Source organism: Aulonocara sp. 'chitande type north' Nkhata Bay, linkage group LG7 (genome assembly GCF_057382095.1).
Source record: "Aulonocara sp. 'chitande type north' Nkhata Bay isolate Kocher_YH1m ecotype deep benthic linkage group LG7, A_spYH_male_GT1.1, whole genome shotgun sequence".
NCBI lineage: Eukaryota > Metazoa > Chordata > Actinopteri > Cichliformes > Cichlidae > Aulonocara > Aulonocara sp. 'chitande type north' Nkhata Bay.
Window position 1 is genome coordinate 62,364,006 of NC_141350.1, and position 16,392 is coordinate 62,380,397.

The 16,392-nt window shown below is 42.1% G+C and overlaps 2 protein-coding genes across 2 annotated transcripts; one reads left to right on the forward strand and one right to left on the reverse strand.

The window, feature by feature from the left end:
* Nucleotides 1–2,931: 2,931 nt before the first annotated feature.
* Nucleotides 2,932–4,410, forward strand: cldn5b (claudin 5b). Its single transcript, XM_086301839.1, has one exon. The coding sequence runs from the start codon at nucleotides 3,053–3,055 to the stop codon at nucleotides 3,698–3,700; it is 648 nt and encodes a 215-aa protein (XP_086157965.1). The 5' UTR covers nucleotides 2,932–3,052; the 3' UTR covers nucleotides 3,701–4,410.
* A 1,997-nt stretch (nucleotides 4,411–6,407) lies between these two features.
* acads (acyl-CoA dehydrogenase short chain) lies at nucleotides 6,408–16,164 on the reverse strand. The gene is made up of 10 exons (XM_086301836.1): nucleotides 15,991–16,164; nucleotides 13,757–13,917; nucleotides 13,284–13,433; nucleotides 13,080–13,191; nucleotides 11,937–12,088; nucleotides 11,683–11,853; nucleotides 10,188–10,325; nucleotides 9,038–9,133; nucleotides 8,904–8,960; nucleotides 6,408–8,812 (listed from the first exon to the last, which is right to left on the reverse strand). Exons 1-10 carry the CDS (start codon nucleotides 16,016–16,018, stop codon nucleotides 8,660–8,662), a joined length of 1,218 nt encoding a protein of 405 aa, XP_086157962.1. The 5' UTR covers nucleotides 16,019–16,164; the 3' UTR covers nucleotides 6,408–8,659.
* Between the last annotated feature and the right edge of the window lie 228 nt (nucleotides 16,165–16,392).

Genomic DNA, 16,392 nt, shown 5'->3' on the forward strand with positions numbered 1-16,392 from the left:
CTGAGTCCAGTGCAGTGAAAGGAAGTGGAAATATGCAGACCTTACTTAGCTATGCTAAGCTGAATTTAATAGAGCAGAAAGGAGAGGAGTGCAGAAAAATACAGTCAGGTAACCTGAGTTGTGATCATCAGAGTCCAATTAAGATGCCTCGGTGTCTCCTGGCATCTTTGGACTTATTTATAATTCTTATGTTGGACTAATCTTCACAAAATGTGATTTTATTCACTGAAAGTAGATCTCAGTGTTAATTCATCAGCAAATTATGCTCGCTGGAAGTATTTCTGTGTGGCTGTAAACACAGAAAAAAGGAGGAAGCATCTGGCTTTCTGAGGACATGTGCATTTTGCACACATTATGTACACAAACACACACACAGTTTTTTCAATAACTATTCTTTCTGCCTGCAGGGACAGCAGTCAGAGTTTTGATTAGAGCAGCGGTTGCTATCGTGTTGTTGATCCAACAGGAACCCAGTTTTCATGACCCACTCACCTACTACGTGACATCATGACTCTTCTCCTTTATATGCATGTGTGTGTGTGTGTATGTGTGAGAGAGAAAACAGCTCTTGTAGTAATGAGTTTCCCAGGTTGAGAGCTGATTATGTTTTTCCTGAGGAGGGTCATTTGTCGGCATGCTGACGTCCAAGCTGGAGTAGCACCTGCTACCTCTGCCCTTAATCTGAAAACGTGATCATGAATTGGCCATCACGTTTTCAGTAAGAGCAAACATTTTCTGTTTGACTGTTTTCATCTTGCCCATGTATTAATCTCCCTCAGTATAGCTCTGATTTACTGCTGTTCTGGTTGAACCTGTCTGTAACGGTACTACAGCTGGTAGAGACAAAAAGATTTAACTGCTAGAATCTGGAAACTGCTTAACCTCTGCCTCTGCTTAACCTCTGCCATCTCCTGGGCCTCCTCCCGGTGGGACATGCCCAAAACACCTCACCCAGGAGGCACCCAGGAGGCATCCTTGTCAGATGCCCGAACCACCTCAGCTGGCTCCTTTCGATGTGGAGGAGCAACGGCTCTACTCTGAGCCCCTCCCGGATGGCTGGACTTCTCACCCTATCTCTAAGGGAGAGGCCAGCCACCCTTCGGATGAAAGCTCATTTCCGCCACTTATATCTCGTTCTTTCGGTTACTACCCACAGCTCGTAGGCATAGGTGAGGGTAGGGACATAGACCGACCAGTAACTTGAGAGCTTCACTTTTACACTCAGCTCTCTCTTCACCAAAGTCCACTGCGGCCGCAGCACCAATCCGTCTGTTGATCTCCGGCTCCCTTCTCCCATCACTCGCGAACAAGACCTCGAGATACTTGAAGTCCTCCACTTGGGGCAGGAACTCATCCCGACCCTGAGTGGGTACTCCACCCTTTTCCGGCTGAGAACCATGGCCTCAGATTTGAAGGTGCTGACCTCATCCCCACTGCTTCACACTCGGCTGCGAACCGTTCCAGTGAGAGCTGGAGGCCATCACCCAATGAAGCCAACAGAACCACATCATCCATGAAAAGCAGAGATGAGATTCTGAGGCCACCGAAGTGAAAGCCCTCCGCCACTTGGCTGTGCCTAGAAATCCTGTCCATAAAAATTATGAACAGAAATCCCTGCATCATGTTAGTCACTATTTTAGTGGTTTGGAGCTTTGTAGAAGGTCTTTATTACAATGCCTCTTTCCTACCTCCACCCTGTTTGTGTTTATTTACTGTGTGGCATACAAGTGAGTGAATCAGCCCTTCTTACCCCCCCTAATAGCACTGCTCCCCTTCTGTCTACAGTGCAATGTCGGCATAACTAAAACCTAAAACACTGATGTTCTGGGACCCCACTGGTGATAGAGTAATTACTATAGGTGTGGTCCAGCTTCTATCAGCATGCATCATTTTCTCTACAGTAAACACACACACACACACACGCGCACACACACGCGCACACACACACAGGGTATGTTAACTTCTGTTTTCCCATTAAGAAGATGATAAAGACAAATCAATAACGGTCTCTGCTTTGCTTCTGGGCTTCATATTTTAGAAATAAAAAGATCTTTGTAGAGTAGGAAGAATGATGTATTTACAAAGATACTTGGTAAAATGTACAGCAAACTCAGGGATCATTTTTAAGACCACATTTGACTGCTAAAGAGATTGAGTCTATCCATGTTTAGAGCAGGGATAGCCAATCAGAGGCAAGGACTTTCTCTGACGCTCACTTTGAACTTCAGCCGGTGGTTATGACTAAATCCATTAACTCACTACCATGGGGAATTTGATATTTGTATTAGTAGTAGCTGTATCTAATAAACTGGTGAGTGTATGAAGGTCAGTCCTATGCGAAGCAAAAGGGTTTTTTGGTGAAGCCAATATAATACAATTAAAAATAATAATTGCAGTGAGATACATAAATATATAAAGGCATCTCTGACTATTGAAGGCATCTGTCTTCATTTAATGTCACTGAAGTCAAAGTATGGGGTGGAAACTGTCAGTTTTAAAATCTTGACTTCACTGAGGGCGTTTGAGGAAAGACAAAATTGGAATCCAGGGTAAGCATTTCAGTCATTTCACTGGCAGGTTTGGTTCACTTTGAGAGAATCAACAGAATTCAAAATGTTAAACTGCTCAACCCAACTTTAATATGACTAATTAAGTTAAAGCAACAAATTCAGACCTTCAATTAACACATACGAGTTGTCATACAAGTAATTCCTGAAGATGTTGTATTAAATATATTTGCATATTTGTATCAATATATGGGTTCTAGAGTTTAAGCCATCCCACAGACTGAACTCCGGTTCGCTGCACACAGGAGCGTGCCTGCTGATGCACGCTTATAATTGGCTGAGACAAAGATGCATTCGCAGCTGATTGGCTCAAAGTTTGCGGCTTCTGTTTTTTCAGGAGGCTGAGCAGCAGCGTGATAAAAGAGCAGCCTGTGAGCGCACGCTGTAAAAGGCGTCAGGACAGGACGGTAGAGAGCAGTCAGCAACCAGAAGACTCCCTCACTTCTCCTCCCACACAAAGAACATCAGAAGAGCTACAAGAAGCCATGCTCACCGCTTGCTTGGAGGTCCTGGGCTTGGCGCTGTGCGTCACGGGCTCTCTGCTGGCGATGGTCGCCTGCGGGCTGCCCATGTGGAGGGTGAGCGCCTTCATCGATTCCAACATCCTGGTGGCTCAGACCCTCTGGGAGGGACTGTGGATGTCCTGCGTGGTGCAGAGTACCGGCCAGATGCAGTGCAAAGTGCATGACTCCATGCTGGCTCTCGAGCAGGATCATCAGACGGCGCGCGCCCTGACGGTCATCTCCGCAGTCCTGGGGATCGTCGCCCTAGCGGTCACGGTGGCCGGAGCGCAGTGCACCAACTGCATCAGGGATGAGACGATAAAGGCGAGAGTGGTTCACGCCGGGGGAGTGATCTACATCATCAGCGGACTCTTCGTGCTCGTCCCGCTCTGCTGGATGGCCCATCGCATCATACTGGACTTCAACAACCCCAACATCCCTTCCTCCAAGAAGAGAGAGATCGGAGCGGCAATCTATGTGGGCTGGGCGGCCGCCGCGCTGCTGCTGCTCGGCGGGACCCTGCTGTGCTGCTCCTTCTCCCAGACGGTCAGGGGCGCAAATCCCATGAAATACACTCCGACCAAGACGATCGCAGTGAACGGGGAGTTCAACAAGAACCTGTATGTGTAAACTAGAAGACATTGTATACAGGACACTTTGATTTGTAGCAGTTTTGCTATTTTGAATCTCTGAAAGATGCGGTGCCTCTATACATACTCATGTGACGTACTGAGGGCGCTCATTTGACGCTTAATGCAGCTGTAACTGTAACTCCGGAGCACGATCGTGTCACATATGTGAGTTACTGCTCTGAATATTGTGTAGTATTTTTCCAATAGCGGAAGTAGTCAGCAGTTCACTCCTGAGAAACGCGTTTAGGATTGAAAAGATGTTGAATGTGTTGCCAGGAACTTTTAATAACCATGTGGCTGCTGAGGCTGAATGTTGAGCCTCGGCCTCTGAACGGCTTCAGTGTAAATATGTTTTCCTCTTCCTCTCTCAGTCAGTGGACTTATTTCGATGTTTGTGAGAATTCGCAGGGTTGGCAATAATTCAAACCCTGCGCACCCAGGCTCTAATCAAGGGGACAGTTTGCATTTCTCCTTATGCCTTCAGGTATTTTTTAGAGTACTTTTTCTAATAAAGAAGAAAAAACACTTGTGTGCCTTTACTATTTATATCTCAGTCAATCAATCACTACGCATTTGCCTGCTGTTATCAAAAAATCGTGAGGAAAATATATGAACTATTTCAGTTGTAGAAAATTCTAAGGTCCGTTTTGTAAGTGGCTGTGATTTAAAAGCAAATTAAAACCTTTCATAATAAAGTGATTAACATAATGTGACAAAACAAGTGCTTCCGATTTCTGTCCAAAACAAGAGTGATGAAGAGAAATGAAGCTGAACTAGGACCAGGATGTGTGTTCGTGTAATACCACTTTGGAACACAAGATGGTGCAACAGTTTTCTCCCCCACCTAACTACACTCAGTATGTTTTATAAGAATATTTGCTAGCTATTCTAATTTTATCCCATAGAGAAAACACACTGAAAGAGCTAACAGATGATGAGGCATTGAAGAAAAATCCAATACAAGGTGTTGCTTCCTTTTCGGGGGGACAAGAGAACCCAAAGCACACAAGCAAAATACCCTCCACAGCACAAGAGAGCCACCACACCCTCTCACTGAAGCACTCACAGTTTCAGGGCTTTAATGTCTTTTGTTTCCCATTTGGACCAACAAACCAATCCAGAATCTTGAGTATAGCAAAGCCAACCTTTTCCGTCACAGAGCAGCCTAACCCGGGATGGGATGTTTACTGGCTGTTGGTTTAGGCATCTCAGTGGGTGCTTTAAAAAGATCTAGACTGTTGCTGTTACTGTACTAACATGATGGTCCACACTCTCTGATATTACCATGAGCTTCACTTCTTTTATAAAGGTCTTCTGGCCTTCTGGTACATTCATAAAGTAGGTGTGACAGTGTCATCAGCAGGTTTGTCTGTAAAGGAAACTAAAAATAGAAAAACAATGGCAAATAATCAGATTCCTGGTTCTTGCACCCTAACAGAGTGGTACATGGGAGAGCCATTTGAACAGTGCACCCAGCACATCATTAGGGTCTGTGCAATCAAAAGGGTGCAACTCCAGCCACAGGAAGCTTGGCCTAGATCTGGGAGAGTGGAGCAATTAGTGCCCTCATGTGCATAAACAGAAAAGGAAAACATGCACACAAACACCATCAGGACAACAACCCCGCACAGCACACACACAGCACACACACACACACACAGTATGTGGCCAATCGCACGAACATTTCCCCTCTGACTGAGATTCCAAGCAAGTGGAACAACAACTTCCACTTTTCAAAAAGAAGCCTGTTTTTGGTTTTAGTGTTGCTTAAAGAGAAAGCAGCCAAACCCAGTACACTGTAAATACTACATGTGTGTTTAGACAACAAAGTCTAGAAGATCAATGGTGCAAACTTGGAGTTAGCTCAGAACTTTAAAAAAAACCAAACCCCTGACAACTGAACGTAATTACCTGAAAAAGTCTTAAAGGTTCTGTTTTTAAAAGAACCTGAAAAAAGAACTATTTGATTAAACACGTCTAAGCACATTAAAGCCAGAATTCTATCCAAATGATATAAAAGCTAGAAATGACAAGGCAAGAACACTATTCTCCTGCATTCCCAGTGCTTCCAACCATACATCATTCTAAAACATGGATAACACTGGGACTAAGCTCAGCACAATCAACATGTTGCCACGGATCTACTAATTATTCAGTGTTCGGAAAGCATTCACGATAGCCCAAGAGAGCAAAGACAGTCATGAATGTTTTGCATGTTTATATGGACTGTATATAAAAGATGGAGCCGTCTTCTTTGTCTTCGAGCTGCTCCCTTCAGCATTTGCCACAGCAGATCATCTGTCTCCATCTCATGCTGTCCCTAGCACGTCCTCCATCACTACTGTGACTTCATTTATTAGTTTCATAGGCCTGTCGTAAAGAAACAGGGACACTGTGCTCCATGATAACTTCTAGATCACAATTATGACTGACTTCAAACTTTAATATGAGTAATTTAAAAACTGAAACCGTCTGCGATCCAACTCTTTTTTGAGCTATGAAGCTTCAATTTTAAAGTTGGACATGCTAACATGAGAGTCTGTGGGGACTGACTCACTTTTAGGGTGGACGTTTTTGGCAGTAGTTGCAGTTTTGTACCCTTGGTACCAACTGAGCATCATGTAAACCCCACAGCCGACCGGAGCATTGTTGCTGACGTCTTTTATGTGATGGGACATAATTTCCAGTTTTCATTCACTCACAGATCATTTTTATGGCATCAGCAATTCTTTATTATCAACATCTGCACACTATGTGTTACGATAAAATATGTACAAGCCACTGAGGCACAGGAGGTATGTGAGGCAGATATACAGGATTTTATTACACAACCTCTAACATTCACACATAAATCAAAAAAGTGACCTCCTTCAACCCTTTATCTTGACAAAACTGTAGTCGGCAAGTGGGAGTTCGCTGATCTTGTGTCTGTGATTATAGTGCAGTGATTGATGACTCAATCAGTAATTAATGAGCCACGGATGAAGGCACTCTGTCGCCCACTGGTGGCTTAACCTCCTCATAGGAGGCCAAAGAAAAGAGTCATTTGTCCTCCAGTTCATGTATGACACCCCATCAAAGGTGGGTAATATTCATGATCCCAGAGGGTTTCGTTACACAGTGTTTGCTCATAGCACCAACCCACACTGACAAGCCCAATAGTAACTAATGACAATAAAGGTCGTCATGTATGGGGAGAGAAATGTGTCTCAAAAGGGTTCCAAACACGTACAATACACATAATACGTGCGGGGTGTGTTCAAAAAGTACCTTCCTTTTCCTATTCCCAACCTCTCTTCCTTCCTACTACTTTTCCTTTTTTTAAAGGTAGGAAAATTGCTATGGACTCAGGAAAAGTGAAGCTTGGTGAGCTGAGAATTGGAACAGCCTTTCGCTTGTTTCTCCTCATCAGTGTGACGACGAATGTCCGCTATGTTGAAACTGCAATATGCAGAGGATAGATTACAAAATGTGCACCTTACATGGCCACAATGTGTTCAAACACTGTTGTTTATGGAGGTCGAATAAACCAGAACAGCCTGTGAAAAATATCCCACGATTACAAAGGTTGGCAATTTCAAGGAGGAGGAAGATTTAGTGCCAGACTAATATCTACAGAAAACGAAAGCCTTCTTCACGCGTTAAAAATCTGCTGGGTTTAATAAAGAGACTCTGTGTCTGTTTGTGACTGACAGTTGTAAACAGGAGAATTTTTGTGGCCGGTCATACGGTAGATGTATTTGTATGAATTTCAAATCCAAATTCAAATTTAAATTTCGAATTTGTTGTGTATTTGTATGAATTTGACATTCAGGAGAATTTTTAATCGAGTCACGCAAATGTGAATGAAAAAGTCTGTGACATATAAAAATACCAGTATGTCACAGCTACTTCACACACATGGCACAGCAATACAGTGACGGCTGTTTTCAAAGAGGCTCTCGTATTAAACATGAGGTCACACTGGATTATTCTGGTCGCTAGGCCTCTCCATGCTCTAAGCAGAATGCTGCTTTTCACTGAAGTGAACTGGCTGCATCTTTGTATAGAAATTACAGCGGTTCACCCTGCGACGCCTATAAAATAGAATGCATCTTATTTTCTTATATTTTCCTGCTGCGATCCAGTGGAACTTGTTTCCTCCTCCATGTTTGGGCTTATTTGATTGCCTTTAATTGTTTTAATGAACAGTCATATGGAAGCAATAAAGGAAGCATGGAAGCTCCTTTCCTTAGTATTTGTATTATTATGTATATGATCTTAGTGTTATGACCACCACACAGATACTTCTGGGTCACATCTCTCAGTGAAGAACCTTTATAAGCAAAATACTTTTGGAACACACTCTCCCTTTCTTCATTTCACCAATTATTTTGTAATTTTTAGTCTTTTGCAATTTTCATACTTTTATTTGCATTTGTAAACCACTCTACAATGCCACATTTCCTCTCCTGAAATTTGAAGCTCAAAGTTTTCTACTATATTTCAGGTCTGTTTGAGATTTGATGCTTCTTAGCGTGGATTCTCCAAGTCTCTGGAACTGCATTCATATCCAAAAGAGAGCCCCAGTTGTTTTTTGACTGTGGTGGGGAGTGCTGTCCTTTAGCAGCTTTGATGAGGTTCTCTGTGGTGGTTCATATCCTAAAATCACTTAGGAAGAAGATCTACTTTTATCATTGGATACGAGTATGTTATCAGCCTTCTTTTAAATGTGGGTGAACTGACGCTTAGGTCAGGCTAGGTGGGCAGATTAGTAGATTTGAACTGGTTCCCGTTTTTCCTCCAGCCATGACGGCATAAAATAACCTGAAAAGTGTCATCTCCAATCTAACTGGCGTCAAAGTTGTTTCAAAGCTGTCAAGTAAGATGAGAAAGGCCTCTTTGTCTTAAAGGATGAGGTGGAGTCTGAGCTGACTGATCACACATCAGAGGTAGACAGACAGCGATAGCAGTCCATTTATAACTGGTATTCTTTCAGCAGCTGGCCAGCGATCACCAGTCTCTGGATCTCGCTGGTGCCTTCGTAGATCTCCGTGATGCGGGCGTCACGGTAGTGCCTCTCAGCAGGCATGTCTGTCACGTAACCCATCCCACCCAGAACTTGGATCGCCTGATTTGAAGTGCAAAAAGAATATACGACGATAAGAAGAAGGGTCTGTATGTGTTCATTTCTTGACTCTGCATTACAACCGCTTTGTTACCTGGTGTGAGCAGAAAGTTGCAGCTTCAGACGCTGCTAGTTTGGCCATTGCAGCTTCCTGCAGGAGAAGAAGAGCCAAAAGTGATGTCTGATATTCTCTATCAAATGCAAACCTTAACTCAGAGGTGACGGTACCTTAGTGAATGCTTTCTTTGAGTCTCGAAGAAGCGCAGCCTTCCAGGTGAGCAGCCGAGCGCCCTCTATTGCCACAGCCATGTCTGCCAGTTTGAACTACATGAATTAAAAGCATCAAGAAAACTACATTCAGCACAACACTGCCAAGCACCATATATACTGCCCTGCAGTGAATGGGAGGAAGGTATACAGCACATACGCACACACGCTACTTTATTAGCTACGCCTTGCTAGAAACTAGATGGACCAGTCTAACCCTGCAATCTGACTGCAGCAGCAGAATACTGTACTGAAGCCGTTTCTAATTTCGCCCTGAATTTGTTTTCAATTCAGTTCAAATTAGTATTATTTCTATAGCTCCAATTAACAACAGTTGCCTCAAAACCCTGGAAGATTTCTTTGTGTAAGCAACCAAACCTTCGTCTGACTTATATTAGCTAATCCTAGCTTACTTGCTAACCCAAATGATTCACTAGCTACCCAGCATCACAAGCAAATAAATGCCCATCTAGTCCTTGTGTAGCGTTTGTGTGTATGCACTAAATTCAGGAGATACTCCAAAATCATACCTTTAATATGCTAAATGCACAAATCTCCTTAATACAATAAATCAATTATCTAACAAAACAAAGCTCAAGTCATTTAGGAACAATTCCAACTCCCCTCTAAAGACTTGTATAGATATTTTCAAATAAGACACTACATCCTGAACCATAAAGAATGAGATATGAATCATAAAGCTCCGAACAACAGCTTTCTCATATATAAAAAAGGCTTATAAATGAGCCCCCACCATCCACAACACAGTGGAAACAGAGACCGATACATTAGATGAGAAATGGAGCATCTAAAGTTGATGAGTCCAACCTGGTCTTCCAGTATAAATATACTTCTGGCTTTACTTTGAATATCTTAAAATAAAAAGCTTTGTGTTTTTAGCTTCCTGTCAGAGGAAACGTGACATCAAGGCTTCCCGTGAACTCGAATAAATGTTCTTTCAGAGACAACTGCTACATGCTAAAATCAGGGCTTTGTGTGGAAATGTGTCCCAAGATAAACTTCTCAACATCCTGGCAAGCAACAGAAGTGAACATCACTTAGAAAGGTTTTAAATACAGTAAAATAACAGTTGTTATAACTCTCCTGTTACCTGAATGGCTTGCAGCTTGCCAATGGGAGCTCCAAATGCAGTTCGTCTGTGTGCGTAATCAGCAGCACATTCCAGAGAAGCCTGAGCGATACCGAGAGCCTGAGCTGCAATGCCGATCCGCCCGCTGTCCAGCGTTTGCTGTGCAACACAAAGATGGGAGGTTACGGTTACTTTCCCCCCCTGTATAAAATGGGAAAACTGTAACAATGCACACAATTCTGAATGAGCCAAGAGAGAAAAGCCTTCACCTTGATTTATATTAAACCATGTCAAGGAACCATGTCCAAATATACAATGGTCTCCAATGATCCATCAAGTATTTTCAATAATTCGATTATAAAGAAAAAAAAAAATTCTTGTTTCGATGCTGTGTTTAATGCACGTCTCTGTACGCGCCACTTTCATCATGGAAATGCAAATGCAAGCATTTCACCCACACCCAATATTTTTCATATTTAAAAATATAAAAATTAAATACCATCATAACATCTTGCTTTCAGTGGCACAAAAACTTTCCAAACACAGGGCAAACTCCAGAATGTTGATATGCTTTATGCCTTATTTTAGATTACATATTTACCTTATTTTATTTGGCTTTGACACTACTTGAGAGCATGTATATATTTTTGCATTTAAGAAAAGGTTTTCTCTAAAAAAAATTAAATAAATAACATTTAACATTGCAGAAAAAACCACAAAGGGTTTGTTTTTTGACAAATGAATCAGATGAGGAATGAAACAAAAAACATCTCTAAAATGGAAATCAATGACCAGTTTGTTTTGAAAGACCTGTATTTTTTATCTTTTGAATATTTATCATTGCTGATTAATAAGGCAAAAGTATTTCTTATCCAATTACTCCATTCATAGATCGATTACTCAATTACTAAAATATTTGATAGCTGCAGCCCTGTATTGAATGGTTTTTGCTCAAATCTGAATACATTACAATGTAACTTAAAAAACACTGATGTGGCTTCAGTCAGTATTTTGCTGCTAACATTAGTGAGTAAGTAGACCAACTTTTGCCATCTACCCATGCTGTGTAAGTGGGTAAGCTAACATTAACTAACAGTAGCCAGGAAATTTCAGGTATTTTCTAATAAAGCCTGTCCTTCATTTCCTGTTGTTACAGGACAATGAACCCATCTTGTTTGCAAACATGATTCACAGCAAACACATGTTAGTGGAAATACAAGCTAGCAGTAACTTAGCTACACAACATACATATGGTATGTCAAGTCCAAATAAACTTTGTTCTCACTGTAATGACAGCATATACACAAACAAGTCTCCCAGTTGTTATATGCGCGTGTTATGTGCTACTAGGCAGGAGAAAAAGAGGAAGACCCAAAATGGAGTCACGAGTAAGATTGAATAAAATGACTGAATGAAATTCTAAAAATGCAAAGTCTGCCTCCACCAGCCTTTCACATAAAAAAAGCATCATTGTCTGTTTCATTACATCTCTACAAAGAAAATATCCAGAGCTAACCATGGCGATTTTGAATCCTGATCCACGTGGGCCCAGCATGTATCCCAGTGGTATCCTGCAGTCCTCCAGGATAATATTAGCAGTGGATGAGGCCCTGATGCCCAATTTGTCTTCCTTTTTCCCCAGAGAAAGCCCTGGGTGTGGCATGGGGACAAGGAAAGCACTGATTCCCTACAGAATAGAAACAGCATTCCCCATCATTACAGGTGTACATCATCTCTGCGGTGAGAACGTGGAAATGTGCTGCGTCATGCCTTGTGTTTCAGTGTCTTGTCTGTGGTGGCAAAGACAATGGCAGCAGAGGCATCCCAGCTGTTGGTGATCCAAGCTTTGGTTCCGTTCACCACCCACTCATCTCCCTCCTGATGTGCTGTGGTGGAGGCTGCACCCGCATCACTGCCATTGCCTGGAATTTTAATTCAATTACTTTAGTTTGATGAAAGAAAGAAAAATGTGTGCTAAAATGTGTCCAGACAACCCTTAAACATATATCACATCCACATATATTAGCGGCTGTTGTTGTGAATTGGTGTTATACAAATAAAATTGAACTGAATGAACTGAGTATATACAATATATACATACAGTGGCTTGCATAAGTATTCGGCCCCCTTGAACTTTCCCACATTTTGTCACATTACAGCCACAAACAAGAATCAATTTTATTGGAATTCCACGTGAAAGACCAACACAAAGTGGTGCACACGTGAGAAGTGGAAGGAAAATCATACATGATTCCAAACATTTTTTACAAATGAATAACTGAAAAGTGGGGTGTGAGTAATTATTCAGCCCCCTGAGTCAATACTTTGTAGAACCAGCTTTTGCTGCAGTTACAGCTGCCAGTCTTTTAGGGTCTGTCTCTACCAGCTTTGCACATCTAGAGACTGAAATCTTTGCCCATTCTTCTTTGCAAAACAGCTCCAGCTCAGTCAGATTAGAGCAGGGGTGTCAAACTCAAATACACAGTGGGCCAAAATTCAAAACTGGAACAAAGTCGCGGGCTAACATTAATATTTATTAAAAATAATAATAATAATAATAATAATCTTCCTCCAGATATAAAAATGAATCTTTTCTTATGGACTCCAACAAGTTTTGCTGAAAAACTGAATTTGGAACAAGCAAAGCTTAATACTAAAAATATATATATATTAGCTGTATAATACCAGTAGGCCATCTCTAATAGTAATTTGGTATGGCTTCGCGGGCCAAATGTAATTAGGGCCAGAGTTTGACACCTATGGATTAGATGGACAGCGTTTGTAAACAGCAGTTTTCAGATCTTGCCACATATTCTCGATTGGATTTAGATCTGGACTTTGACTGGGCTGTTTTTCTTCTACTACACGACTCAAAATTAAAGCAGACTTTTGTGTCAGACAGGTCGCATTTACCTGGCTCACTGAGGGCAAAGCAGCCCACCTTCTCTCCTGTGGTGAACGGCTGGATCCACTGCTTTTTCTGCTCTTCTGTACCAAACTTTAGTATCGGTCCAATGTACAGAGACTATAGGCCAAATAACACAGAACAGGCAGCAATCAGAAGACAAACACAGCCATGTTCACGCTCGGCTCTCTTTGCTGACAGATTGTACTCACATTGTTAACAGAGACCACGACTCCGGTGCTGGCACAGCCTCTACTGATTTCTTCCATAGCCAGACTGTACGCCAGGTAGTCCATCCCAGCTCCACCCAGCTCCTCTGGTACTTCCATGGCCATCACACCCATTGCCCCCAGTTCTTGAATCTGGACGGCCAAAAGAATATTTACAGCTATGCATTCACCAAAGCACTGAATCTCTATTACTATCTCGCACTATTATTCTTCTTCATTATTCCAAAGTTCTTCCACTTCTCAGTTTTATAATGATTTTAAAAGTTGTGTATTTCATGAACTTCCTGGTCCCAGTGCAGCCTACTCACAGTCTAAGAACCAGGACAGATGGATATTAAAGATGAACTCAGAAACTTTCAGGATTCGAGAAAAAATGTTGGTATCTTTAGACACAAACTTATGATGAACTACACATTTTGCCTGATAATAGTCACTGTGCAGCTTTGTGCGGGTACCTGTTTAGCGGGGTAAACATGCTCTTTGTCTAGTCTGGCAGCGATGGGGGACAGCTCTCTGTCAGCGTAGTCTCTGCAGGTCTGTCTGAGTATCTGATGAGTTTCTGGTAACTCTGCGAGCTGAGACAGGCTTCGACAACCAGTGAAAAACGAGCTGAGAGCTGAGGAAGAGAAGAAGAAAAAGGTTTTGAATACTCAATAAATCAACTTTATCAATATTTAGTCATGCTTGTGGTGTGTGCTATAGGTGACAGCATCATCCGACTAGCCACTTGGATTCAGACTGAAAACCCTCAAAAGCTGTTAAGCCATTCAGCAGTCAGTTAATAAATTACTTCATAGTGAGTGTAGAAACCATCATGATCCCCAGAGGATGAACCCTGCTAACTTTGAAGGACATTCAGGGCCAGCAGCAGTTACATAAGCACGTTTTCCAAAAGCCATGTGACCCTTTAATTAATTGGTTTGATGGTAAGACTTAATAATGAGCCCCAGCTGCAGCTTCAAACATACCCCGGGCGAGCCAGATGTGACATGTTATTATTACAAGTGTAATGATTCATAAAGTTCAGTTTTCTTGCTATGTTATTACGTGAACTGTCAGGACAAAGGACAGCTGAAAGTGCAAAGCTCATTAACTACACTGACATTTCATCAGTGCTATGATGCATTAACAGTGCTTGTTGTAGCAGACTCTCAATAACACAGCTCTGGAAACATTGCAGTCCTAACAGCCTGAAAAAGAGCTCAAACATGCCCATATTATGAAGAAGGTATCTTACCGCCACATCAAATTCCATCTGTTCAATTAAATTTTATTTAATGCATCAGAATTTGGTGGAAATCTTGTCAAAAAAAAAAAAAAAAAAAAAAAAGCTAGGATGGGATTATATTTCCACTGTTTCGAATCCCCTCTTTTTTCCTGTGAACTCAGGAGAGCAGATGCTGGACCTTTGTCCATTTCTTGTCTGACAGAGGATTCTAGCTGCTCAGTAGTCCTGGGTCTACTTTGTCCCATTTCTGGTTTCATGTTCACATCCAAATGTTTTTAGTTGGTGAAAGGCTGAACTCCAGGGAGGACATGCTGTTGGAATAGATGCAGGATGTGGTTCAGAATCATCTTCTGTGTTTAAGACCTGTGCAGCAGCTGCCAGTTCCACAAGCACTTTTGATAAAAGGCTTCTTCTCTGCATTTGGACAGCACAGTGAGCCGTGTTCACAGACAGCAATTTCTGGAAGTCTTCTTGGGCCATGCATTGATTTCCATCACAGAATCATACTCTGTTTTAATGCAGTGCTGTGAACAGGGTGGACACCAGTGTCAGGGATTTGTGACAGAAGGATGGTTGGGAGACAGTGGCACTGACACAAAGATAGGACACTCATCTAAAGATGTTCAAATCTTAATTTTGAGTGAGCAGGATGGACAAGCTTAGAAAAGAGGACATCAGAGGGACCGTACAGGTTGAGCAATGTGGAGATAAAGTTAAAGAGGTAAGGCTGAGATGGTTTTCGACATGCGTATAATGAATTCATTGGACAGAGGATGTTGAAGAAGGAGCCGCGAGGCAGGAGGAAAAGAGGAATTTCTCAGGGGGGGATTGTAGTGAAGGAGGACATGCAGAGGGTTGGTCTGATAGAGGAGGATTCTGGAACAGGGTGAGACGTAGGCAGACGATCCACTGTGGCGACCCCTACAGCGAGCAGCCGGAAGAAGAAGACAGGACACCGGCTCACCAGTAAACGTCACGTTATTTAGGTAAAAGGTCGAGCTCACCATCGCATGTTTGACACTTCTAAAAATCCTGACAGAAAGAAATCTCTCTCACTCAGACTCTGATAACACAGAAGTTCCTCTCGAAAATGGAGTCGGTGCTGTTAGAGTTATTGATCATAGCTAGACGACAAACTTGTAACCCTTTTAGCCGAGGAGTAACAGTAACAAACATGCTTACCACTAAGATACGTCGCCTTTTATATCAGTTATTCAAAGCTGGCAGACGTGTGGATTTTTACTGCCATATATAGTGTCATATATAGTGTTCAATGATGGAAACATATGCTTGGCATAACATAAACGTGTGACCAGTGGTTATGTGTTGGGCTAAGCTAACTTGGTGTGATATTGCCGTTCGTGCACAGCTAACATTAGAGAAATATCGTGTTCTAGTGACAGGTAAATTTTCTTCTGAAAGTCCTTCATTGTTCGGTCTTTTCTTTCATAATGTTCCTACCTCTTCTTGCTTTGAAAAGTGCAGCCATGTTACCGTCCTCTCTGCTCGAAGCACAGCCCTCGAGTTCAACAGCACTGTTATGAAGCCCACTGCTGCATTCACGTACTGTCGGATACTATTATTACTATTGCGGGGGAAGCACTAAACCCCTTTTACTTCTTCTTCTTCTTCTTCTTCTTCTTCTTCTTCTTCTTCTTCTTCGTCGTCGTCGTCGTCGTTTTTTTTTTGGCGATTGGCAAACAACGATGTGGTGCATTACCGCCACCAAGTGCCTTGGAGTGTGGACAAAAATTCGCTCATACCAAATAATCAAAAAATAAATAAAAATGAAAATAAACAAAATTTAAAAATTGCCTTCCATATAAATTGGTCTGTTTTAGAAACTGAAATAAAGCAATAAAA